General features: G+C 54.4%; 3 protein-coding genes and 1 non-coding gene across 5 annotated transcripts; all 4 read right to left on the bottom strand.

Annotated features, from left to right (window-relative positions):
• Positions 1 to 5165: 5165 nt before the first annotated feature.
• Positions 5166 to 8889, bottom strand: LOC128850007 (uncharacterized). The gene is made up of 2 exons (XM_054052797.1): positions 8620 to 8889; positions 5166 to 6624 (listed from the first exon to the last, which is right to left on the bottom strand). The coding sequence occupies exon 2, from the start codon at positions 6614 to 6616 to the stop codon at positions 5699 to 5701; it is 918 nt and encodes a 305-aa protein (XP_053908772.1). The 5' UTR covers positions 6617 to 6624; positions 8620 to 8889; the 3' UTR covers positions 5166 to 5698.
• A 105-nt stretch (positions 8890 to 8994) lies between these two features.
• On the bottom strand, positions 8995 to 9131 carry LOC128850011 (U8 small nucleolar RNA). The gene has a single exon (XR_008447526.1). It is a non-coding gene; the product is annotated as a U8 small nucleolar RNA (small nucleolar RNA).
• Positions 9132 to 9415: 284 nt separating this feature from the next.
• TMEM107 (transmembrane protein 107) lies at positions 9416 to 12611 on the bottom strand. 2 transcript variants are annotated; one of them, XM_054052780.1, is made up of 6 exons: positions 12513 to 12611; positions 11736 to 11822; positions 11547 to 11614; positions 10844 to 10944; positions 10205 to 10301; positions 9416 to 9616 (listed from the first exon to the last, which is right to left on the bottom strand). In XM_054052780.1, exons 2-6 carry the CDS (start codon positions 11817 to 11819, stop codon positions 9547 to 9549), a joined length of 420 nt encoding a protein of 139 aa, XP_053908755.1. In that variant the 5' UTR covers positions 11820 to 11822; positions 12513 to 12611; the 3' UTR covers positions 9416 to 9546. The 2 variants fall into 2 exon arrangements, with proteins under 2 accessions (XP_053908755.1, XP_053908754.1); XM_054052779.1 differs by lacking the exon at positions 12513 to 12611 and having other exon boundaries at positions 11736 to 12425.
• A 4630-nt stretch (positions 12612 to 17241) lies between these two features.
• Positions 17242 to 23814, bottom strand: MUC17 (mucin 17, cell surface associated). The gene is made up of 11 exons (XM_054052728.1): positions 19657 to 23814; positions 19443 to 19550; positions 19226 to 19353; positions 19031 to 19089; positions 18791 to 18939; positions 18605 to 18673; positions 18203 to 18365; positions 17944 to 18099; positions 17710 to 17816; positions 17568 to 17626; positions 17242 to 17474 (listed from the first exon to the last, which is right to left on the bottom strand). Exons 1-11 carry the CDS (start codon positions 23711 to 23713, stop codon positions 17436 to 17438), a joined length of 5094 nt encoding a protein of 1697 aa, XP_053908703.1. The 5' UTR covers positions 23714 to 23814; the 3' UTR covers positions 17242 to 17435.
• Positions 23815 to 24353: the final 539 nt, after the last annotated feature.

Here is a 24353-nt window from a genome sequence, read left to right as displayed (position 1 = left end):
AAAATACTTCACTTTCTGCAAGTATTTTCATTTACACAGCTGTTTCTTGGTAAACCGGCGGGGGTGTTGGGTGTTGTGGGTATTCTCGTGTGATGGCTCCGATGATTCTATGTGTCCAATTGCTTCTACGAACAATTTCTTTTCGGATACACAGATATACTAAACAAATTGCGAGAAAGATAATCAGGAGGGTAAATAGTGTTTCAGCCAGGGATTGAATCCAGCCAGTAAGGTGAATTCCTAATCCATTGAACAGTTCCCCGATCCAGTTATGACTAATTACCTCCTTTTCTCTTTCAGCCTCCTTTTCTACTTTCCCGAGTTGTGAGATATCATATTCTATGTCTGCAGTTACATTTGGTATATGTACACAGCAATGATCAGTCCGGCCCTTGAGGTACCCGCATACTCCATGTTCTTTTAGTAGCAATATATCTAATGCCATTCTGTTCTGCAAGGTCATTTTGGTTGTGGCCTGCAACTGCAAATTTAGATCTCTGAATCCCTTCTTGGTTACTCTAGCTAACCTTTCAGTTTGTCCAATTAAATCATAAATCATTTCCCTATTACGATAAGCAGCTCCCTGAGCAAAAAGAGATTCCAGCGCCCAGCCTACTTTAACCCCAGTTGAAGGTTCTTGCCAAATGTCATCTATATCTTCAATATCATTGTTTATGTCTCTTTTAGTTCGAATCTGTAAGGTTTCTAATCCACCTTTAAAAGGGAATTGCTTCCAAATCGGGCATAGGGTAGGTAAGCCCAAAGTTATTTCCCGTACTGGTCCTGTCACTGGGAGGTGGGTGGTCCAGGTTCCATCGTTAGCTGCCCATACAAAGTTACCCATACTATGTATTGTCGAGTATCTGCAATCTGTTTCTGGGATCGGTATTACTTTTCCGTTAATTTTCAGATCTCGACATGAACATCCTGTTATTAAAGCTATTCTTACAGGAGGGATTGCGATTTGTTTAGGGTCTGTGTCACAATCAAAAGTCTTAGAGCAGTTCCACCATGAAACACTCTCAATGATATCCCGACTGACCTTGTTAGTCGCCAGTAATGCTAAATCATTTGTGACACTCTGTTTCCCTGTCCATCTGAAACACCAAGGTGTGTCACCTCCATATTGGAATTTGTGTAAGATGCTGGTTGACCAGACAGAATCCCATTTTGTGTTTACCTCATCCTTTTCTCGGCATACCCACTCCTTCCTCTCCTGAGGGGCTATGATTTCTTTAACCACATCATATGTACACCATCCCACGTCTCCAAAACTAAACATTGAACTACTTTGGACAAATTGATGGTTTGGTAATTTGTAACAATCCTCTCGCCTTCCTGGCAATTTCCATTGCTGCTTTACATACTGCTTTTGTTTCACCTGTAACACTCTCGTTTCTTGTTTGCATACTGTATTGTTCCCTACATTCTTTGGGAATGGAAAAGTCATTATTCCCCATTTTATTGGTTCCCCTGCTGTTTTCGGCAAGGGTAAACATGCTGTAATTCTACTAGTATTCTGTATTTTTGCAAAATCTTTGATTAAGCCAATTATCAGGTTTTCTTCAGGATCACCCCGAGGTATATTCATTACCTGGGGCAGTTGGGTTGATTCTATTGCTCGTTTTACTCTAATTCCAGTGATGTTTATTTCACTGTATCCAGAAGCAGTTTCATTTTGGTATTGGCATCTATATGCCCCCATATCTGATTCATCTACTTGTTTAATAGTCTGAACTAACATTCCTCCTGATCTTAATTCTCTTAAATGCCTGTTATCATTAGGGACTTTCTTCCCTTTCCTTGTCCATCCAAACTCCCTACGTAGTGGATCATCCAATAGGCAATAGATAAGTATATCACTGTCCAGAGGAATCTGATAGTATGAATGCCCTGCCTTTATCCCATGATCCTGAAGGGGGTCACGTAAACAGAATTTATTTGATACCTTGCCTCTAGATTTCTGTTTTCCCTTTAATTTCCATCCATACCTGTCTAATTCTAAATTCCTCGGGACAGTGTTTCTGAACTTGCAAAACAGAGTGGCATTTTGTCCAGTGACAGATTTCATCATTTCCTTTTTCTGCGGAACCTTTACAAAAGTGATAACCATTAGGGGTGTCAAAGACCAGGTTACAATTAAGGTACTATACACAAAACACGACATTTATCTGCTTTTCAGTCTCAGTTTTGTTGGTCCAAGAGTTTCTACTTCCCAATTTCTAGGAACCTTTTTCACTCGGGTATAATGAATCCAAGAGTCTATTCCTTTTACTTTTACCGCAGTAAATGTTGTTAGTAGTACCAAGTATGGTCCATTCCACCGTTCTTTCAGTGGTTCTTCATTCCAATCTCGAATGTAGACCTGGTCTCCTGGTTCAATTTCGTGTACTGGATTTTCTAATGATAACGGACGGTTCCAGATCAGGGCACTTCGTAGTCGTGTCAGAGTTCTACTGAGAGACAGTACATAGTTATATACATCTTGATTCCCTTTTATATGCACATTTGGATTTGGTAGCGGCGCCTCATATGGTTTCCCAAAAAGGATTTCATAAGGGCTTACTGTCATCCCACTCCTTGGCTTAATTCTTATCCTTAGGAGTGCTATTGGTAACGCCTGTGGCCATTGAATTTTAGCCTCCTGACATATTTTACTGATCTGCCACTTAATTGTCTGATTCATCTTTTCTACTTGTCCGCTTGACTGTGGTCTCCACGGTGTGTGGAGATTCCAAGAGATTCCTAGCATTCTGCTTACCTCTTGAACTATAGTTGCTACGAAGTGCGGTCCCCTATCTGACGATAGGCCTCGGGGCACCCCAAATCTTGGAATAATCTCCCGCAGCAGCCATTTCACTGTCTCCTTAGCTTGGTTGGTGCGACAAGGACAGGCTTCCGGCCATCCGGAAAAGGTGTCAACCCCAACTAACAAATATCTGTATCCTTGACTTTTAGGTAATTCTACAAAATCAATTTGCCAATAATCACCCGGTTCCATACCCACTCTGATATGTCCCATTTCTATTCCTTTCCTAACCACCGGATTGTTCCTCAAACAGATTTCACATTTCGAATTTATTGACCTTGCCATTGTTAACATCCGTGTCGAGATTATGCTGCGCTTTAGATACGCCACTAAAGCTTCTGCTCCCCAGTGACATTTCTGATGTTCCGTTTGCAAAACTGTCCGCATAATAGTTGTTGGTACAATCACTTGTCCGGTTGCAGTTAGGTACCATCCATCTGAACCCAACTGGGCCTTCAGCAATCTGGCTAATTTCTCGTCCTCCTCCGAGTACTTCGGCTTCTGTGTTAAATAATTTTGTAAAGGGCTTACCTTCGTGGGTATTAAGGCCATCATATTTGATACCTGTCGTGCAATCCGTCGAGCTGTCCGGTCCGCTAACGCATTCCCTTCAGCTATTTTGGAATCTCCTCCTTGATGTGCCTTACAGTGCATGATCGCCACCTGTTTGGGTAACTGTACAGCAGTTATCAAATCCAGAATTTCTTTTTGGTATTTTATATTCGTACCTTGTGAAGATAGGAGTCCTCGTTCTTTCCATAGTGCTCCGTGTATATGAACCACTCCAAATGCATATTTTGAGTCCGTCCATATATTTACTCGTTGATCCCTGCTCAATTCCAAGGCTCTCGTGAGAGCTATTATTTCTGCTCGCTGTGCTGAAGTTCCCACAGGAAGAGCCTCTGCTTTTATTACCCTATTTTGTGTGGTTACCGCATACCCGGCATATCGTGTCCCGTTTTCTACATAACTACTTCCATCTGTAAAAAGTTCTTGATCAGGCCGTTCAAGTGGGGTATCCTTTAAGTCAGCCCTTGTTGCATGAGTGTGTTCGATAACTTCCACACAGTCATGTTCCAAAGGGCCGTCTTCCATAGGTACTCCTAAGAAGGCTGCTGGATTTAACAAATTAGTTGTTTTTAAACTTACATCATCTTGTTCAGTCAGTACTGCCTGGTATTTCATCATCCTGCTAGGGGAAAGCCAATACCCCCCTTTTTGTTCTAGGACAGTTAACACCATATGAGGCACATATACCTCAATACGCTTCCCCAAAGTCAGTTTTCTGGCTTCTTGTATCAGGGTCACCGTTGCTGCTACCGCTCTCAAACATGATGGCCAGCCAGCACTCACAGGGTCTAACTGTTTAGAAAAGTACCCTACTGGTCGTTTCCAGCTTCCTAACTTCTGTGTCAAGACCCCTAGTGCCAGCCGTTGCCTTTCATGGACAAACAACTGGAAGTCCTTAGTTAAATCCGGCAGGGCTAATGCCGGTGCCTTAGTCAGGGCTTCTTTTAATTTCTTAAAGGCCTCCCTCTGAGGTCCTTCCCAGATGAAAGTTGGTGACTTCTGTGCCTCATATAGAGGTTTTGCTATGAGTCCATAATCCAGTATCCATAACCTACACCAGCCTGCCATACCCAAGAATGTCCTTAATTCATGTAAGTTTTGAGGCTCTGGAATCGCACGGATTGCTCTAATACGATCCATTCCTAGTCGTCGTTGTCCCTGTGTTATTTCGCAACCCAAATATAATACGGTTGTTCAGGCAATTTGAGCTTTCTCTTTTGAGACTTTGTACCCGTTAAGGCCTAATTGGTTTAAAATTCCAATTGTCACCTGGATACATACTGATTTGTGTTCTGTTGCAATTAAAATATCATCCACATATTGTAGCAGAAGATATTGTGATCGCGGTACCTGAACTTTCTCCTGCATTGTCCATGATTCCAATTCTTTTGCCAGCTGGTTCCCAAAAAGCGTTGGACTGTTCTTGAATCCCTGTGGAAGCCTTGTCCATGTTAACTGCATTTTTCGTCCATTGTGCGGGTTCTCCCATTCAAAAGCGAAGAGTTTCCTACTATCTTTGTCGAGAGGAATACAGAAGAAGGCATCTTTTAAATCAATTACTGTAAACCATTTGTATTTCTCCTTCACAGATGTTAACAATGTGTATGGGTTAGCTACTACTGGGTGTATATCTTTCGTGATTTCATTAATAGCCCTTAAGTCCTGTACCAATCTATATTCTCCATTTGGTTTCTTTACTGGGAAAATTGGGGTATTATATTCTGATTCACATTCTTCTAATATTCCAAATCTTAAAAATTTTCCAATAATTTTCACTATTCCATATCGGGCCTCTAATTTGATGGGATATTGTTTTATTCGCACTGGTTTCTTTCCTTCCTTCAATTCTACTACTATCGGTTGAGCCATTTTCAATTTCCCTGGTATATCAGTTTCCCATACTGTAGGGATCACTGCCTCTTCTACTTCTCTGGGTATTTGAACTTTTGGATTTTCCTTTAACACGAGTATCTGTCCTGACTTTGATTCTGGAACTTGCATAATCAATTCTCCATTCTCAAAGACAATTCTCGCATTTAATTTAGATAACAAATCCCGTCCCAGCAGGGAGATTGGACAATCAGGCATATACAAGAATTCATGCCATATTTCCTTTCCCCCAAATCGTAATTCCAGGGGTTGCATGAATGGCCGGGTTTCCTCTTTCCCTGTGGCTCCCACTATTGTAGTTGTCTTTTTCCCTATCTGTCCACATAAATCATTTAAAACCGAGTATGTTGCACCAGTATCTATTAAAAATTGCACTCCTTTCCCCCCTAGTCTTACTTTCACTAGGGGTTCATCCTTTCCTGATCCTAGTCAGCTCTGATTCTCATAGTCTCCCAAAACCATTGCCTTGGCTACTTCGGTGTTTCCAAATGGGTTTCCCGGCTGCAAACTCTGCCTCATTCTGTACGGGCACGCATTCTTCCAATGTCCCTCCTGCTTGCAATATGCACATTGGTTAATGCCTAATCTATTCAGCCTTGGTCCTAAGTCATTAGGCAAGCAATTAAATCCAGCCCCCCTTCCCCGTCCGCGCACCGAGCCTCTTCCTCTACCTCGACCGGCAGGGTTGTGCTGGCCTCTGCCCTGCATCACCGCCAGCAGATGTCGCTGTTGCCTTTGAGAACTCTCCCTCTCGCGGTCATTGTACACTTTCCAAGCAGTCTCTAAGAGCCCATTCGGATCACGCAGCTCCGCGCCCTCCCGTTTCTGCAGTTTCTTTCTGATATCATCCTGCGACTGCCCTAAGAAAATCAGGGCCAGCTGCACCTTAGCTTGCTCTGTTTCTGCGTCTAAATCTGTGTATTTCCTCGCCACCTCTTTAAGCCGCTCCAAAAACGCAGACGGGGATTCTGTTTTCTCTTGCCTGACATTATACACTTTTGACCAATTGATTGGTTTTGGCATAGCATTTTGTACTCCAACAACTATCCACTCCTGGTATCTCCTCAGATTTCCCATTCCTCTCGCGGTATTATAATCCCACATGGGATCTTCAGTCGGAAAATTCTGATCAACTGTCCCTGTGACAATCCCCTGCCTACTGTCTTCTCTAAGTCGCTCGCGGGCAGTTCTCAACACCATTTCCTTCTCTGTGCAGTCCATTAGGGTGTCCAGTAACACCAGTATATCATCCCAATCAGGATTCGGGGTTTTCAGAATCATCTTTAGAACTCGTGCCACTTTACTCGGGTTCTCCCGATAAGTTCCAGCAGATTGTTTCCAGAGCATCAGATCTCCTGGAGTGAAAGGTACTTTAACATACACTGGTCCTTCTGCCCCAACCCCCTGCCGAAGCGGTGCTAATATAGCACTGGGTGCCTGCTGTCTAACTTGAATATCCCGTTGCCGTGTTCGGTGGGATACTGGGGTAGTGGAATACTCCCGTTCCTCTATTTCTACCTCATCCTCCCCATCACCTTCTACTCCAGTATCTCTGGGGGCTGGTGGGGCCGACGGAGCCACTAATGAATCAAAATCATCATCCTCCTTATGCTGCAAAACATTTTCCACTGCCAGACATTTCATACATTTCTTCTCAGTCACACATCCCTTACACTGCTCATCCCATTTTGTACTAACGACCATTATCCCACACGCCTTCTTCCACTCCTCTTTCCCTCTCAAAATGAGGAACAGTTCTACATATGGTATCTCATCCCATTTGCCCTCATACCTACAAAACTGCATCAATTGTAGGATGGTACTATAGTCTAAAGTTCCATTTTCTGGCCAACGAACCTGACCCTCTAAATCATACTGTGTCCACCATACATTACAATACTCAACCAATTTCCTTTTTCGCATTTCTTGCCCAAACTGCCCCTCTTTCCAATGCATCAGAATACACCCTAACGGTGATGACTTAGGTATCGGTGACATTTTATAACAATCCAGACCAGTACCAAACAACAAACTAAACGAACTTCCACGTAACAAATAATACAGATTACTGAAAAATACAAGATCAGAACACTGTTGCCGAACCTGCAAAACAAATAATACAGAGTAGGAATGATACGGGTAACAAATAATACAGATTACTGAAAAATACAGAACAGATCACTAATACTGAGAATGCAGAACAGATCACTGATGCCGAACCTGCAGAGCTTTCGCTGCTGTCTTACGGACGGCGCCTAGGCTTTCCTCTGGAGCTCCCTAGCCCAACCAAGCGTAGCTTTCGCCGCGTCTAACAGGCAGGCTTTTACCAGACAGATTCAGAAAATATGGTACCTTTCCGATTGGGCACAGGACCCGTAGGAAAATTTAGCACTATTCCCAATTAGGCAGAAGACCCGACAAAGTTGGTACCATTCCCGATAAAGCACTGTGTCTTACCGATAGCCCAGGTCCGTCGGGGGCAGCGGAGGTCGGCTGCAGTCGATGGAGCTCCCCGAGAATCACTCGGTGCCGGCTGGAGCGAGATCGATGCGGGCCGCCTCAGCAATGCCCGCGAGGTCCCATCTGGGTCGCCAAAACTGTTAGCGTAGAGACAGACACATAACCATTCCAGGTAGGTTATATGTGGTGCTTTATTTTGAGGCCCCGGGAACCTGGGGTATACCCAAATCAGGTTCCGAGACCATCCCGGCGCGTCCACAATTTAATCCTAAAGTGTTTCATAATCTAATGTATATTCAACAGATTACATCATTTTTCATGCATATGCATTCGAAAATTGTCTCATCATTTGTGGACACCTGCATTTCTTTATCTTCAGTTGACTGCCCTTGGTGTGCTTCTGGCCTTCACAAATGTAGACTGTGTTCAGATAAGGTTGTTGGTGAAAGCGTAGGCTCTGCTCGGATAAGGTTGTCAGTACATTCTTTCTAAGCACTCCCTAATCCCACACTTGTGAAGGTTATGTGTGGTCTGTGAGAAAACCGTCGCTGTCTACAGAAACAAACGAAGTCTGCACAAACTTAACTATAAAGATCAACAAAGTTAAAGGCTAAATACAATACATATCAATTGCCAAATACAATCTACATAACCTATAATTCCAGTCTTACTTAATTAAACTCTAATTCTTCAGCTAAATTAACATTTTTCCAACAGTAGGGCACCAGTTTACATCAGTAGGGAGGAGACAGGCACCAGTTTGCACCAGTATGATCCGGTAGAACACCAGTATACAATGGTAAGGCACCACTAGGCACCAGTTTGTACCAGTATGAACCACTAGGGCCCCAGTTTGGGCCAGCGGAACACCAGTTTACACCAGTTTGTACCCGTACGGAGGAGACAGGCACCAGTAGCCACCAGTTTGCACCAGTAGGAACCCTCTGCACACGGCCCTTCTTTCCCACGCTCGCTTCCGCTTGTTACCACGTGACCACTGACGAGAACGAGCGGGCGTGGCTTTCGACCATGTGACCTCACGCCTCCGCCACTCCCACGTGACTCCGTTCACCACCACCACGAGATAGCCTAAACCACGTGACCCCACCGCTCCCCTTCCCGCGTGACTCCGCCCCTCACGCGCCCGCAGCCACGTGAGCCCCATTCACGGCTTTTCTCTCACGAAAGCTGCACGGAAGAAAACTGTTCTTAAGTCACGTTCCCTCCTTTCACCCCCTCCACCCCACGTGACCTGGCGGGCAGCAGTCAGAGCGAGCCAGGGACAGCGGGCGTTGCTTTTCCCGCGCCCCCCCTTGGTGACGTAATCACGCACTCATCACGCTCTCCTCATCACGTGCTGCCCGCCCAGAGGCGGCCAGGTCAGGATATACCTCACTGACGATACCATTCGCCGCCCCTCCGTGGGGACCTCACCCCGCGCCACCGCCTTCTATGTCACAGCGACCCCCCTCACCCCCCCCAATCACCCCTTTGCGCCCCCTCATCTCCCTCCCACCCCCCGCACCCCCTCCTCCCTTTCTCCCCCTCCCCACTTTCCCCCTCGCCGCGTTTTCTCCTCCCAGAACACCCCGCGGCGCTCATTTGCATACGGGGCGGTGCCCCGCCCCTCACCCACTAGGCGGGAAAGCGTTTTGGCGCCAAAAGCTTTATTGGGGGGAGGGGGGGAGCGGGGAAATTGGGGTGAAAAAGGGGGGAATTGGGGTGAAAAAGGGGGAATTTGGGGCGAAGGGAGGAGGGGGGCGTTGGGGGACCCGCAGGTTGGGGGCTGGGGGACCCGGATTTCCCCCCACGGGGGCTCAGAGGCCTTTTCGCTTCCAGCAGAGCAGAGAGACCATGAGCAGCGCCTCGGTGAGGGCGGGGGGGAGGCTGCGGGGGGGGGGGGGGGCACCAGTTCAGACCAGTATAAACCAGTACGGACCAGTTTAGACAAGGCGGGGCCGGGAGGCACCAGTTGGAGCCGGACCCCAGTTTGTACCCGTAAGAACACCAGTATAGGGCCTCACTAGGCACCAGTTTGTACCAGTATGAACCGGTAGGACACCAGTATACAACAGCATGGCACCAGTTTGTACCAGTATGAGCCAGCAGGCACCAGTAAGACACCAGTATGGCACCAATAGGCACCAGTAGTGCACCAGTATGAGCCAGCAGGCACCAGTTTACACCAGTATGGCAACAGTAGGCTCCAGTTTGTCCCAGTAGGGAGGCAAAAGGCCTCAGTTTCCCCCAGTCTGGTCCCAGTTTCCCCCAGTCTGGTCCCAGTTTCCTCCAGTCTGCTCCCAGTTTCCTCCAGTTTGGTCCCAGTTTCCCCCAGTTTGGTCCCAGTTTCCTCCAGTCTGGTCCCAGTTTCCCCCAGCAGGGAGGCGAAAGGCCCCAGTGTGCCCCAGTCTGCCCCAGTCCGCCCCAGTTTGGCCCCAGTGTGCCCCAGTCTGTCCCAGTTTGCCCAGTGCTCACCTGCCCAGCCCCAGGACGGCGGTGCTCCCCCGCAGCCCCCCCCCCTCGCTCCAGGCCAGGCTCAGGCTCAGAGCCGCCCCCGTGTGACACAGCACCGCTGGGGGGGGGTCAAGGGGGACATCGAACAGAGGGGACCCCAAAACCCACACACCCACCCGGGACCCCCCCAAAACCCACAGACTCCCCCTTATTAAGGGGTTCCCCCCCAATTTTAGTCCCCCCCCTTTTTCCCCCTTCCTCCCTTTTTCCCCCTTTTTCCCCCTTTTTCCCCCTTCCCCCCCTTCCTCCCCCTTTTTACCCCTTTTTCCCCCATTTTTACCCCCTTCCCCCCTTTTTACCCTTTTCCCCTTTTTCACCCCCTCCCCTTTTACCCCTTTTTCCCCCTTTTTTACCCCCTTCCCCCCTTTTTCCCCCTTTTTTACCCCCCTTTCCCCCCTTTTTACCCCCTTCCCTCCTTTTTACCTCTTTCCCCCCTTTTTTCCCCCCTTTTTTCCCCCCTTTTTTCCCCCCTTTTTTACCCCCTTTTTTACCCCCTTTTTCCCACTTTTTTACCCCTTTCCCCCCTTCTTTACTCCCCTTTCCCCCCCACTTCCCCCCCCCTTTCCCCTCCTTTTCCCCCCCTTTTCCCCCATAGGATACAGAGCAGCCCCTGCCCCACATGGAACGTGGAGACCCCCCCGAAGAAGCCGATCAGTTCGACCCCCAGCAGCCCCACGGCGACCCCCAGCGCGACCCACAGCCTGGGGGAGGAGGGGGGGGCACTTGTGGGGCAGGGGGACCCCTCAAGGACACCCCCCCCACCCCGTGGGGTTTGGGGGGCACTTATGGGGCACAGAGGGACATGGGAGGCACTTATGGGGCAGAGGGATGGGGGCACAGGGGGATGTGGGGGACACTTGTGGGGTAGAAGAGGGGTCACTTATGGGGCAGAGGGTTGGGAGCAGAGGGGCACTTAGGGGGCAGCTATGGGGCAGAGGGATGGGGGCACTTAGGCGACATGAGGGGACTTAGGGGGCACTTAGGGGGCAGCTATGGGGCAGAGGGATGGGGGCACAGGGTGACATGAGGGCACTTAGGGGGCACTTAGGGGGCAGCTATGGGGCAGAGGTATGGGGGCACTTAGGCGACATGAGGGCACTTAGGGGGCAGCTATGGGGCAGAGGGATGGGGGCACAGGGCGACATGAGGGCACTTAGGGGGCACTCAGGAGGCACTTAGGGGGCAGCTATGGGGCAGAGGGATGGGGGGCCCAGGGGGACACAGGTGGCACCTCTGGGGCAGAAGGATGGGGGGCAATTAGGGGGCACTTAGGGGGCAGAGGGGGCACTTGTGGGTCACTCACAGGCGCTGCGCATGGGCGAACTCCTCGGGCGTGAAGTCGGGGGGCAGCGACGCTCGGACGTGGGGGTCCTGGAACACGCGGGTGGGTCGACACGTGTGAACACGCGTGTGGGGGAGGACGGGGGGCCCAGCGAACACACGTGTGAACACACACACACACACGCGCGCGTGTGTCAGCGCTGTCTCTCACCGCCGCCACCGCCGCCGCGAGCAGCAACACCAAATGCGCCGTCAGAGCCAAGAACCGCAGCGGCACCAGCGAGGGGGGGGGCATCGCCTGCGGGAGAGGGGGCACAGACCCAGAGAGACCCATGGAGGGACCCATAGGGGGCCAGAGGGACCCATAGAGGGACCCATAGGGACCCATAGAGACCCATAGGGACCCATAGAGACTCATAGGGACCCACAGAGGGCCATAGAGGGACCCATAGGGACCCATAGGGACACAGAGGGACCCATAGAGGGACACATAGGGACCCATAGGGACCCATAGAGGGCCATAGAGACACAGAGGGACCCATAGGGACCCATAGAGGGCCATAGGGACCCATAGAGACCCAGAGGGACACAGAGGGACCCATAGAGGGCCATAGAGGGCCATAGGGACCCATAGGGACCCATAGAGGGCCACAGAGGTCCATAGAGGTCCATAGAGAGCCATAGAGACCAATAGGGACCCATAGGGACACAGAGGGACACATAGAGAGCCATAGGGACCCATAGAGACACAGAGGGACCCACAGAGAGCCACAGAGGGCCATAGGGACCCATAGGGACACAGAGGGACCCATAGTGACCCATAGAGACCCATAGGGACCCATAGAGGGCCTCAGTGACCCATAGAGACCCACAGGGACCCACCCAAGGAAATCCCCCCTCAGAGCCGCCCCTCCACCACCCAAGGACCCCTCCAATGCCCCCAAATGCCCCTCCCCCACCCTCGGTGCCCCCCCCCGCCCCCGTTTACCCCTTTTTTTGTCCCCCTCAGGCTTCACGCCCCGCGCTGGGCCTCACGTTGCCGTGGCAACCGCGCGCCGGCGCCTCTGGACACGCCCCTTCCCGCCTCTGGACACGCCCCTTCCCGCCTCTGGACACGCCCCTTCCAATAGACTTGTGTTGTCAGACCACGCCCCCTCCCTATGACCACGCCCCTTCTGATCTAGCCACGCCCCCTTCAACCGGCCCCTCTGTATCTATAAAGACCCCATAGAGACACATAGAGACCCACAGAGACCCATAGAACCCCCATAGAGACACACAAAGACCCCATAGAGACCCATAGAGACCCCATAAAGACCTATAAAGCCCTATAGACCCCCACAGAGACCCATAGAACCCCCATAGAGACCCATAGAGACCCCATAGAGCCTCCATAAAGCCCCATAGACCCTCACAGAGACCCATAGAACCCCCATAGAGACCCCATAGAGACCCACAGAGACCCATAGAGCCTCATAGAGACCCATAGAGCCCCATAAAGCCCTATAGAGACCCACAGAGACCCATAGAACCCCCATAGAGACCCCATAGAGACCCATAAAGCCCTATAAAGCCCCATAGAGACCCCCCCATGATGATGTCCATCGCGTCCCCACAACCCCATCATGGCCACCACGACCCCCATTGACCCCCATGTCCCCCCACGTGGTGGGACGTAGGAGAAGGGTGGAGGAGACGTGGTGGGACGCGACCCAGGCCCCACCCAGGCGTGGAGAACATTCCAGAAGAGTTAGCGGTTGGGTGAGGAGCCCCAAAGTCCAAAGGGTGACGCGGACGTTCTCCTCGTTCCCACCCTTGAGGGTAAACATCAACCTGGAGGTTCCACCACACCTTCTCCAGGGAACGGGACAAAGGGCGGCATCTAAGGGGGCTTCAGGAGGGGTCCCTTGGTGGCACCCATGGGTGGTGGGAACATCAAGGGGGTCCCGCGGTGGTTCTTTCCACCTTACGTGGTGGCAGGAGAGGACAATGCCCAAGTGGTGTCACCTTGAAGGTGTGGCAGAGGGTTCTGAGGGATCTAAGAGGGGTTCTGAGGGGTCTAAAGGGGCGTTGGTGGGATCTAAAGGGGTTCTGAAGGGTCTAAAGGGGAGTTGGTGGGATCTCAAGGGGTTCTGAGGGGTCTAAAGGGGCGTTGGTGGGATCTCAAGGGGTTCTGAGTGATCTCAGGGGGGTCTGAGGGATCTCAGGGAGGTTTGGTATGATCTAAAGGGGGTCTGAGGGAACCTTCAGGCTGGACCTTCCCCAACTGCTTTGAAGTGGTTGAAGCTCCAGAAACCCCACCTTCCAAATGCCGAAACTCATCTGAGAAACCACCTCAAGGTCATCAAGTGCCCCCCTTCCCCCCCCCGATGGTTCCAGAAGCTCCATCTTTCCTCTCCATTAGCCCTTAATTGAGGTTCTCCAGCTGAGGCTCCTTCATCAGAGGCTCTGAGGTAATCAGCAGCTCCGCGGCTCTTAACGAGGCTGAAGAGCTCTTGAGGGAACCCATGGGGGAGGAGGAGATGGGGATGGGGGTGGATGGCGGTGGAGATGCAGGAGGAGAAGGTGGGGGTGGGAAAGATAGAGGAGATGGAGGATGAGGAGGAGATGGAGGAGGAGAAGGAGGAGAAGGAGATGGAGGAGATGGAGGAGGAGGAGGAGATGGAGGAGAAGGAGGAGATGGAGGAGGAGAAGGAGATGGAGGAGATGGAGGAGGAGGAGGAGATGGAGGAGGAGAAGGAGATGGAGGAGGAGGAGGAGATGGAGGATTGGGCCAACGCCAAATGCCACGTTGAGGGCCTTCCAAACTGGACGCCACCGTCCCCCCAGTGCCACCGCTGCCACCACTGAGGGGGGGACAACTGGGACCTCCTGTGCCCCTTCACCCTAAAAGAGAGACCTCGAAGCTTTGGGTCCCCCTTCTCCTGCTCTTCCCGCCCCAACGAGGGCTCCACGGTGACCAAGAAGGACCTTCTGCCGCCCAGAAAAGAACCATCTCTGATAGCTCTGGGAGGAGCGAGAAGATGACAACGGGGTGGTGGCCAAGGGGTGATTGTGGTGGGGCCGAAGGTCGGATGGAGTTTCGGGAGGTGGAGGTGGAACCACCCGAGGTGCAAACAAAGGGTTTGGAGGAAGTTCTTCCTCTTGGTTGGACCTTCTCGGGGCATTTCCAGCTGGGTGGTGGCTCCGTCCTTGGGGATCCTCCTTCCAACCCAACCCTTGTCCTCCAAAAGCCCAACCTGGACCTTCCAAGACCTCCAGCGCAACTTCTAAAAGCCCCAATCGTGACCACCAAGACCCCAACCAGGACCTCCAAACCCCTAATGGTGACCCCCAAAGCCCCAACCGTGACTCCCACACCCTTATCTCAACCACCAAAACCCCAACTGTGACCTCTAAGACCCTTCTCTTGACCACCGACCCCCAACCGTGACCCCCAAAGCCCCAACCTCAACTCCCAACCCTTTATCTCCCCCTCCAAGACCCCAACCAGGACCTCCAAACCCCTGATGATGACCCTCAGCCCCAAATCTTGACCCACTGAGTGCCTCCGGAGGCGAAATCAATACAGGAATAAATATTTCCAGAAGATCAGGAGGTCCATCCGACTCCTCGGAAGCTTCATGAGGTGGATTGAACCCAACCACACGCAGGGATGTCCTCTCCAGTGAGGAACCACAGGGAGACCCCTCTTCTTTCATAGAGGAACCGCATCTCGATGGCTTTTTGCCCCCATAGAATGAGAGCGGAAGGGGCGGATGGACCTTCGCCACCTCCTCTCTCCAAAGGGACCCAAGATCTTCACGTCGTGGCCCCACCAAACCATGGGTTGTGCCCTCTGGAGGCCACCAAGGAAGCTCTGGGTCGCCCTCCACCGGTTGTTTATGGAGAGGTGACGTTAGAAGGACACCGAACCCTCTTCCAGGACCTTCAAAGAGGGGGAGAAGGAGTGAGGATGGGGTCGTTCCACCTCGGGGCCTCTGCAGTGGTGGTGGCACCTACGGGCATGGGCGGAGCGGCCACCTCGGCGGTGGGTTTGGAGGAGTTGGATCCAGAGGGACCTGGAGGAGGAGGAGGAGGAGGGGCTGGAGAGGGACCCGGGGGTCCTCACGGAGAGCTTCGGCAACGATGGGGCTCACCTTGGCCTCCAAACCCAACCTTTGAGGTCAGCGCCTCAGGTCTTGACCTCCAAACCCACCCCTTGACCTCCAAACCCAACTCTTGACCTCCAAACCCAACCCTTGGCCTCCAAACCCACCCCTTGACCTCCAAACCCACCCCTTGACCTCCAAACCCAACCCTGGGACAATCTCCAACCCCAACCTGAGTCATTTTGTCCCGAGACCGAAATAGAAAGGGTGGGAGAAGGTCCCAACGTCCCCATGGAATCCCACCTCTGCCGAGAGTTGAGGATTGACCACAATGGGCCCAACCCTTGGGAGGAGAACCTCGAACCTCTTGATAAGAGGAAGGAGGGTCCTCTCGGCTCCACCTCAGGGCGTTGTCTTCTCCTCCCACGGTGGACGGAGAAGGAGAAGGTCAACAGTTTGGGTCGTGCTGAGTCACCTCCGATGACCAAAGCCAAGATGGGAGTTGGCCAACAGCGTCACGGCCGCATCTCCTCACCTCCACACCCACGACCATGGCTGAAGGTCCTTTGGGGGCTGCTGAGGGGGTGTCCCCCACCCTGGGGGGTCACCAGTCCGGATTGGAGGTCCCACCCTCACCAGAGGTGGCACTGAGGGGGGGAGGGGACCCCCCGAGGAGGAAAGAGTGGGAGAAGGTCCGGACGTCCCCATGGAGTCCCACCTTCAGGGAGGGTCTCCAGGTGCCTCCTCCCCTCCCCCCCCTCAGACCCCCATTGGTGCCCCTCCCCCCTCCTCAGACCCCCATTGGTGCCCCTCCCCCCCCTCAGACCCCCATTGGTGCCCCTCCCCCCCCAAGACCCCCATTGGTGCCCCTCCCCCCCCTCAGACCCCCATTGGTGCCCCTCCCCCCTCCTCAGACCCCCATTGGTGCCCCTCCCCCCCTCAGACCCCCATTGGTGCCCCTCCCCCCTCCTCAGACCCCCATTGGTGCCCCTCCCCCCTCCTCAGACCCCCATTGGTGCCCCTCCCCCCCCTCAGACCCTCATTGGTACCCCTCCCCCCTCCTCAGACCCCCATTGGTGCCCCTCCCCCCCTCAGACCCCCATTGGTGCCCCCATGGCCGCTGTCCGTGGTGCTGAAGGGCCGGAACTGTCCGTGGTGCTGAAGGCTCTGCTGCCCTCCGCCGCATGGATCCATCTCCAAGTCCTTCTGCAGACCCTTCCACCCCATAGATCCCTCTCCCCACAGTCCGATGTCCTCTCCAAACTCATCACTGAAGGACCCTTTGACCTCTCCATCCTTCTCCTGGATGAAGCCCTCAGGCCAGTCTGGTCCCACCACGAAGCCCCGGAGATCCCTCTTTGTCCCCTCCCACTCCAAAGGAGAACCGCTTCGTTCAGCAATAACGATAATAACTTTATTACCGGCGTGAACGGAGGAGGATAAGTGGGTGAAGGTCCCCCGTGGTGGCCTTCCTGCGGCTTCACCACCCCTTCACCGCAGTTGGAGTCCCGCGACCTCCTTGAAGTGAGGTCATCATCCTGGTCTGGGGGCGCTCAGCCCCTCCTCGTGGCCGGGGGGGGACCGCGCGGCGCCCGGCGCCATCACAGCCCCCCCCCCCCCCCCAATAAATAATAAATACCGCCGCTCGTCCACCTCGGTGGATCTCGGCCGACGGTTGACGCCGTCCGTGAGCCAAGAGGACGGCGGCGTCGGGCGGATTCGAGTCCGCTCACGGGGAGAGAAGATCCGTTGCATTGAGGTTCTTCTGCTCTTCAGCCCAGTTTGCGTCTGTCGGCGTCTGAGGTGATCCCGGTGGACAATCATAGCCTCGTGGTCACCTGTGGCCTTGAGATCTTCATCTGTGGAGGGAGAGAAGGAGAAGGAAGGGATTCTGTGGGGCGTGGAGGCCTCTCTTGGTCCAAGAAAGGTGGTGGAGAAGAAGGACAACGTACCGGTATGGACGTATCCACCAGTTCCAAGGAAGGTGTGAAGGTGCGTAGACTTTCGCCACCTACGGAGAGAAGATGAGGGGTGGTTGACCATCTCCAGGGTCTTCTCCACGGGTTGGTGTCCCACTAGATGGGTGGGACTTACCAGTAGAGTTGGTGACCCCCAGCTTCTGGTAGACGAAGCTGTCGGGTGACTGCCAGGTCAAGCCATCGTCCTCGTACCAGTTGCCCATCGCGTAGGGTTGAAGGTCACTGGGTGGACATCAAGAGGGGCTTTCAGAGGGGAGAAGTGGGGAGGAGGAGGAGAAGAGAGGTCCTACCTCTCCTCCCAACTGGAAGACCTCAATGAAGAACATTGGTGGAGGTTCTCCTCCTCTACCTCTCATTCCTCCTTCGCTCTCTGGCCACGATGACGGCGAGAACGACGCAGACGATGAGCAAGATGGTGGCCACCAAGCCAAGACCCATCCCCAGCTTGCTGACGCGCCCGGAGCACTGGGAGCCCGCGTACCAATACATGGCCTCATCCTGGCAGCTGGTGGGAGGAGAAGACACCGGGAGGTCCACCACCATCTCCTTCTGCCACGGGAGCAGAAGACGGAGATCCAAGAGGTGAGGACAACCCTGGTGGCACTCACAAGCACTGAGGACCGTTCTTGGTGATGTGGCATTGGCCGTGGTGGCAGTCCATGGTGGACGGAGTGTTGGGAGTGCAGTTGGAGATGCACCGGATGGCGTCGCCCATGGGCCACGCGAAGTAGTAGTAACGGTAGAGGTTGAAGACGTTCTGCCAGCAGAGAGCTGAGGGGACAACACGGCGGTGGAGGTGGCGGTGGGAGGGGCGAGGAGGCGGTGGGAGGGGTGAGGAGGCGGTGGGAGGGGCGAGGAGGCGGTGGAGATCATGGCAGGATGGTGGGATGGGTGTGGAGATGGTGGTGGGATGGACGAGGAGGTGGTGGGATGGGTGTGGAGATGGTGGGATGGCCGAGGAGACGGTGGGATGGAGAGGAGCAGTGGAGGCTCTCCAGAAGAGGACTCACCATCCAGAGAAGGCGCCTCCGTCATGTTCCTGACGATGGGGTTGGGCGACAGCTTGAGGCAGAGGATGGCTGCGGTGGGGAGGAAGAGGAGAAGACATCAAATCCCCACCCTCGGGCGCTCCAGGTGGGACCCGGGAGCCCAAGAGAGGACTCGGACCTCCCCGGGACGGGCGGGAGGACACCCACAGGTGGTGTCTTGGCAGTCGCTTTGGTTGTTCTTCGTTTCTTGTAAGGAGTCCACCAGGTCCTTCGTTATGGCCTCAAACGTCTCGGCCAAATCGGTGCTGTTCTTTAAGGCGAAGAAGACCTTATGGTCCACCACGACGCTGCCGGAGCTTCGGAGAAGGACGATGGGGAGGTTGGAAAGAGGCGAACGGAGACATCAGCCCCAAGGTTTGGGTTCTCCGTCGGTTGGGGATCTCCTACCTGAGGCCCAAGATCTTCACGCCTTGGTAGCCCGGGAGGTGCCCATAGATCTTCTGGATCTGAAGGGTTGGAGGAGACACCACTGAGAGGACGAGGGAGGAGGTGGTGGGAGGGACGAGGGAGGAGGTGGTGGGAGGGACGAGGGAGGAGGTGGTGGGACGGCCACTAAGGGACAACTTAGGTCCTCTCCTTTACCTCCGTGTGGAAGTGCTTCTCGAACTCGAGGTATGCGTTGGACTGAGTGTCCCTCAGCTCATCGGTGAAGTTGAAGTTGGTGACGGTCACTTCAACCTCCACTTCTGCTACGATGGCATCCGGGACAGCTGGAGGGGGGACACCAAGAGGAGAAGGAGCTCAGGTTGGTGGCCCAGAAGAAGGAGGAGAGGACCTTCCAGGGGTGGGTGACACTCACGAAGGGTCGTCTGGAAAGAGTCGACGGCGAACTCGCATGAAGGACCGTAGAAGAAGGAGGTGCAGAGACACTTCACACCATCGTAGGTGCCACCGTTCTCACACACAACTGCAAGAGAGGAGAAGAGGAGATCAACCTCAGAGGGGACAACCAGGGCCATGGGGACCCCCACAGGAGAGCCATCGGGCACGAGAGGGGCAGGAGAAGGACTCACCCAGAGGCTGCGCGGCCGTCGCCGTGGGGGTGGAGGTCATTGGGGTGGAGTTGGTGGAGGTCATTGGGGTGGAGTTGGTGGAGGTCATTGGGGTGGAGGCGGTGGAGGTCATTGGGGTGGAGTTGGTGGAGGTCATGACAGTGGTAGTGGTGGATGGGGACGAGGAGGTCTCCTGAGTGGAAGTCTCAGGAGTGGAGGTTCCTCCAGGGGTGGAGAAGGTGGTGGAGGTCTCAAAATAGGTGGAGGAGGAGGAGGTGGAGGTCTCCTGAGTGGAGTTCTCAGCATGGGAGGGACCTCCAGAAGTGGAGAAGATGGTGGAGGACTCTGTGGATGTGGTGGAGGATGGTCTGGAGGTCTCCTGTGTGGTGGTGAGAGATGGAGAGGTGTCTCCAGAGGTGGAGAACGTGGTAGACAACTCAGCTGAGGTGGTGAAGAATGGTGTGAAGGCCTCCGGTGTAGAGGTGAGAGCGGTGGAGGTGTCTCCTGGGGAGGAGAAGGTGGTGGAGGACTCAGCTGAGGTCGAGGAGGAGGACGTGGAGGTCTCCTGAGTGGAACTGAGAGCAGAGGAGGTGTCTGCAGAGGTGGAGAAGGTGGTGGAGGACTCAAAGGAGGTGGTGAGGAACGGTGTGGAGGTCTCTGGTGTGGAAGTGAGAGATGGAGAGGTGTCTCCAGGGGTGGAGAAGGTGGTGGAGGAGTCAACAGAGGTGGTGAAGGACAGTGTGGAAGTCTCCGGTGTGGAGGTCTCTGCAGGGGAGGTGTCTCCAGGGGTGGAGAAGGTGGTGGAGGACCTGAGGGACGCGGTGGAGAATGATGTTGGGGTCTCTTGTGTTGAGGTAAAAGATGGAGTGGTGTCTGCAGAGGTGGAGAAGGTGGGGAAGGACTCAACTGAGGTGGTGGAGGATGGTCTGGAGCTCTCCTGTGTGGACATTAGAGATGGAGAGGTGACTCCAGGGGTGGAGAAGGTGGTGGAGGACTCAGAAGATGTGGTGAGGAACGGTGTGGAGGTCTCTGGTGTGGAGCTGAGAGATGGAGAGGTGTCTTCAGTGGTGGAGAAGGTGGTGGAGGAGTCAACAGAGGTGGTGAAGGACGGTGTGGAGGTCTCCGGTGTGGAGGTCTCCGGTGTGGAGGTGTCAGCAGAGGAGGTGACTCCAGGGCTGGAGAAGGTGGTGGAGGACTCGGCTGAGGTGGTGGAGGACGGTGTGGAGGTCTCTGGTGTGGAAGTGAGAGATGGAGAGGTGTCTCCAGGGGTGGAGAAGGTGGTGGAGGGCTCAGAGGCTGTGATGGAGGATGGTGTGAAGGTCTCCTGTGTGGTGGTCTCAGCAGTGGTGGTGTCTGCAGAGGTGGAGAAGGTGGTGGAGGACTCAACTGAGGTGGTGGACAACAGTGTGGAGGTCTCTGGTGTGGAGCTGAGAGATGGAGAGGTGTCTTCAGTGGTGGAGAAGGTGGTGGAGGAGTCAACAGAGGTGGTGAGGGACAGTGTGGAGGTCTCCTGTGTGGAGGTCTCAGCAGGGGAGGCGTCTCCAAGGGTGGGGAAGGTGGTGGAGGACTCAGCTGAGGTGGAGAAGGACACTGTGGACGTCTCCTGAGTGGAGGTGAGAGATGGAGTGGTGTCTTCAGGGGTAGAGAAGGTAGTGGAGAACTCAACTGAGGTGGTGGAGGTCTCCTGAGTGGAGGTTTCAGCAGAGGAAGTGTCTCCACGGGTTGAGATGGTGGTGGACGACTCAACTGAGGTGGTGTAGGATGGGGTGGAGGACTCCTCTGTCGGGGTGAGAGATGGAGAGGTGTCTCCTGGGGTGGAGAACATGGTGGACAACTCGGTTGTGATGGTGAAGGACAGTGTGGAGATCTCTGGTGTGGAGGTGAGAGATGGAGCGGTGACTCCAGGGGTGGAGAAGGTGGTGGAGGACTCGGCTGAGGTGGTGAAAGATGGTCTGGAAGTCCCTGGTGTGGAGGTCTCAGCAGAGGAGGTGTCTCCTGGGGAGGAGAAGGTGTTGGAGGACTCAGAGGAGATGGTGGAGGAGGACATGGAGGTCTCCTGTGTGGAGGTGAGAGATGGAGAGGTGACTTCAGAGGTGGAGAAGGTGGTGGAGGACTCAGCTGAGGTGGTGGAGGATGGTGTGGAGGTCAGAGTGGTGGAGGTGTCTCCTGGGGAGGAGAAGGTGGTGGAGGACTCAGGGGAGGTGGTGGAGGACAGTGTGGAGGTCTCCTGTGTGGAGGTGACAGCAGAGGAGGTGACTCCAGGGCTGGAGAAGGTGGTGGAGGACTCGGCTGAGGTGGTGGAGGATGGTGTGGAGGTCTCTGGTGTGGAGGTGAGAGTGGTGGAGGTGTCTCCAGGGGTCGAGATGGTGCTGGAGGCCTCAGATGAGGTCGAGGAGGAGGACGTGGAGGTCTCTGGTGTGGAACCGAGAGCAGAGGAGGTGTCTGCAGAGGTTGAGAAGGTGGTGGAGGACTCAACAGAGGTGGTGAGGAATGTTGTAGAGGTCTCCTGTGTGGAGGTCTCAGCTGTAGAGGTGCCTCCAGGGGTGGAGAAGGTGGTGGAGAACTGAACTGAGGTGCTGGAGGATGGGGTGGAGGTCTCCTGTGTGGAGGTGAGAGATGGAGAGGTGTCTCCTGGGGTGGAGAACGTGGTGGGCAACACGGCTGAGGTGGTGAAGAATGGTGTGGAGGTCTCCGGTGTGAAGGTGAGAGATGGGGAAGTGCCTCCAGGGGTGGAGAAGGTGGTGGAGGACCCGGAGGAGCTGCTGGAGGACGGTGTGGAGGTCTCCTGTGTGGAGTTCTCAGCAGAGGAGGTGTCTGCAGAGGTGGAGAAGGTAGTGGAGGACTCAGCTGATGTAGAGGACGAGGATGTGGAGGTCTCCTGTGTGGAGGTGAGAGATGGAGAGGTGTCTCCAGAGGTTGAGATGGTGGTGGACGACTCAGCTGAGGTGATGAGGAATGTTGTGGAGGTCTCCTGTGTGGAGGTCTCAGCAGAGGAGGTGACTCCAGGGCTGGAGAAGGCGCTGGAGGACTCGGCTGAGGTGGTCAACGATGGTGTGGAGGTCTCTGGTGTGGAGGTGACAGTGGTGGAGGTGTCCCCTGAGGAGGAGAAGGTGGTGGAGAACTCAACTGAGGTGGTGAGGAACAATGTGGAGGTCTCCTGTGTGGAGGTCTCAGCAGAGGAGGTGTCTGCAGAGGTGGAGAAGGTGGTGGAGGACTCAGGGGAGGTCGAGGAGGAGGATGTGGAGGTCTCCTGTGTGGAACTGAGAGCAGAAGAGGTGTCTCCTGGAGGGGAGAAGGTGCTGGAGGCCTCAGAGGAGGTGCTGGAGGGTGGTGTGGAGGTCTCCAGTGTGGAGGTCTCAGCAGGGGAGGTGTCTCCTGGGGAGGAGAAGGTGGTGGAGGACTCGGCTGAGGTAGAGGAGGGGGACGTGGAGGTCTCCTGTGTGGAGGTGAGAGATGGAGAGGTGTCCCCTGGGCTGGAGAAGGCGGTGGACGACTCAGGGGAGGTGGTGGAGGAAGTCGTGGAGGTCTCCTGTGTAGATGTGAGAGATGGGGAAGTGCCTCCAGGGGTGGAGAAGATGGTGGAGGACTCAGGGGAAGTGGTGGAGGAGGACGTGGAGGTCTCCTGAGTGGAGGTGAGAGATGGAGAGGTGACTCCAGGGCTGGAGAAGGTGGTGGAGGACTCGGCTGACGTAGAGGAGGAGGACGCGGAAGTCTCCTGTGTGGTGGTGAGAGATGGAGAGGTGTCCGCTGGGGTGGAGAACACAGTGGATGACTCAACTGAGGTGGTGAAGAATGGTGTGGAGGTCTCTGGTGTGGAGGCAAAGGATGGGGTGGTATCACCAGGGGTGGAGAAGGTGCTGGAGGTGACAACAGAGGTGGTGAAGGACAGTGTGGAGGTCTCCTGTGTGGATGTCCCAGCAGAGGAGGTGCCTTCAGGGGTGGAGAAGGTGCTGGAGGACCCAGAGGAGGTACTGGAGGTCAGCGTGGAGGTCTCTGGTGTGGAACTGAGAGCAGGGGAGGTGCCTTCTGCGGTGGAGAAGATGGTGGAGGACTCGGCGGAGGTGGTAGAGGAAGTCATGGAGGTCTCCTGTGTGGAGGTGAGAGATGGAGAGGTGTCTCCAGAGGTTGAGATGGTGGTGGACGACTCAGCTGAGGTGGTGAGGAATGTTGTGGAGGTCTCTGCAGAGGAGGTGACTCCAGGGCTGGAGAAGGCGCTGGAGGACTCGGCTGAGGTGGTCAAAGACGGTGTGGAGGTCTCTGGTGTGGAGGTGAGAGTGGTGGAGGTGTCCCTTGGGCTGGAGAAGGTGGTGGAGAACTCAGCTGAGGTGGTGAGGAACAATGTGGAGGTCTCCTGTGTGGAGGTCTCAGCAGAGGAGGTGTCTGCAGAGGTGGAGAAGGTGGTGGAGGACTCAGGGGAGGTCGAGGAGGAGGACGTGGAGGTCTCCTGTGTGGAACTGAGAGCAGAGGAGGTGTCTCCTGGAGTGGAGAAGGTGGTGGAGGCCTCAGAGGAGGTGCTGGAGGGTGGTGTGGAGGTCTCCTGTGTGGAGGTGAGAGATGGAGAGGTGTCTCCAGGGCTGGAGAAGGTGGTGGAGGACTCAACAGAGGTGGTGAGGAACGGTGTGGAGGTCTCCAGTGTAGAGGTCTCAGCAGGGGAGGTGTCTCCTGGGGAGGAGAAGGTGGTGGAGGACTCAACTAAGGTAGAGGAGGGGGACGTGGAG

The sequence above is a fragment of the Cuculus canorus genome, chromosome 36, assembly GCF_017976375.1.
Source record: "Cuculus canorus isolate bCucCan1 chromosome 36, bCucCan1.pri, whole genome shotgun sequence".
NCBI lineage: Eukaryota > Metazoa > Chordata > Aves > Cuculiformes > Cuculidae > Cuculus > Cuculus canorus.
This window is presented reverse-complemented; position numbering and strand designations above follow the sequence as displayed.

Excerpts from the sequence above, each read along its gene's own strand:
- LOC128850007 (XM_054052797.1), bottom strand. The coding sequence starts at position 6,616 with ATGCTCTGGAAACAATCTGCTGGAACTTATCGGGAGAACCCGAGTAAA.
- TMEM107 (XM_054052779.1), bottom strand. The coding sequence starts at position 12,356 with ATGGGTCTCTATGGGTCACTATGGGTCCCTCTGTGTCCCTATGGGTCC. Across the intron at positions 11,615-11,735 it reads TCGCGGCGGCGGTGGCGGCG|GACCCCCACGTCCGAGCGTC; the intron begins GTGAGAGACAGC and ends CGCGTGTTCCAG. Across the intron at positions 10,945-11,546 it reads TTCGCCCATGCGCAGCGCCT|GCTGTGGGTCGCGCTGGGGG; the intron begins GTGAGTGACCCA and ends CTCCTCCCCCAG.
- MUC17 (XM_054052728.1), bottom strand. The coding sequence starts at position 23,713 with ATGACTTCCTCTACCACCTCCGCCGAGTCCTCCACCATCTTCTCCACC. Across the intron at positions 19,354-19,442 it reads CTCTTTCCAGACGACCCTTC|CTGTCCCGGATGCCATCGTA; the intron begins GTGAGTGTCACC and ends TCCCCCCTCCAG. Across the intron at positions 18,100-18,202 it reads AAGAACGGTCCTCAGTGCTT|CTGCCAGGATGAGGCCATGT; the intron begins GTGAGTGCCACC and ends TCCTCCCACCAG.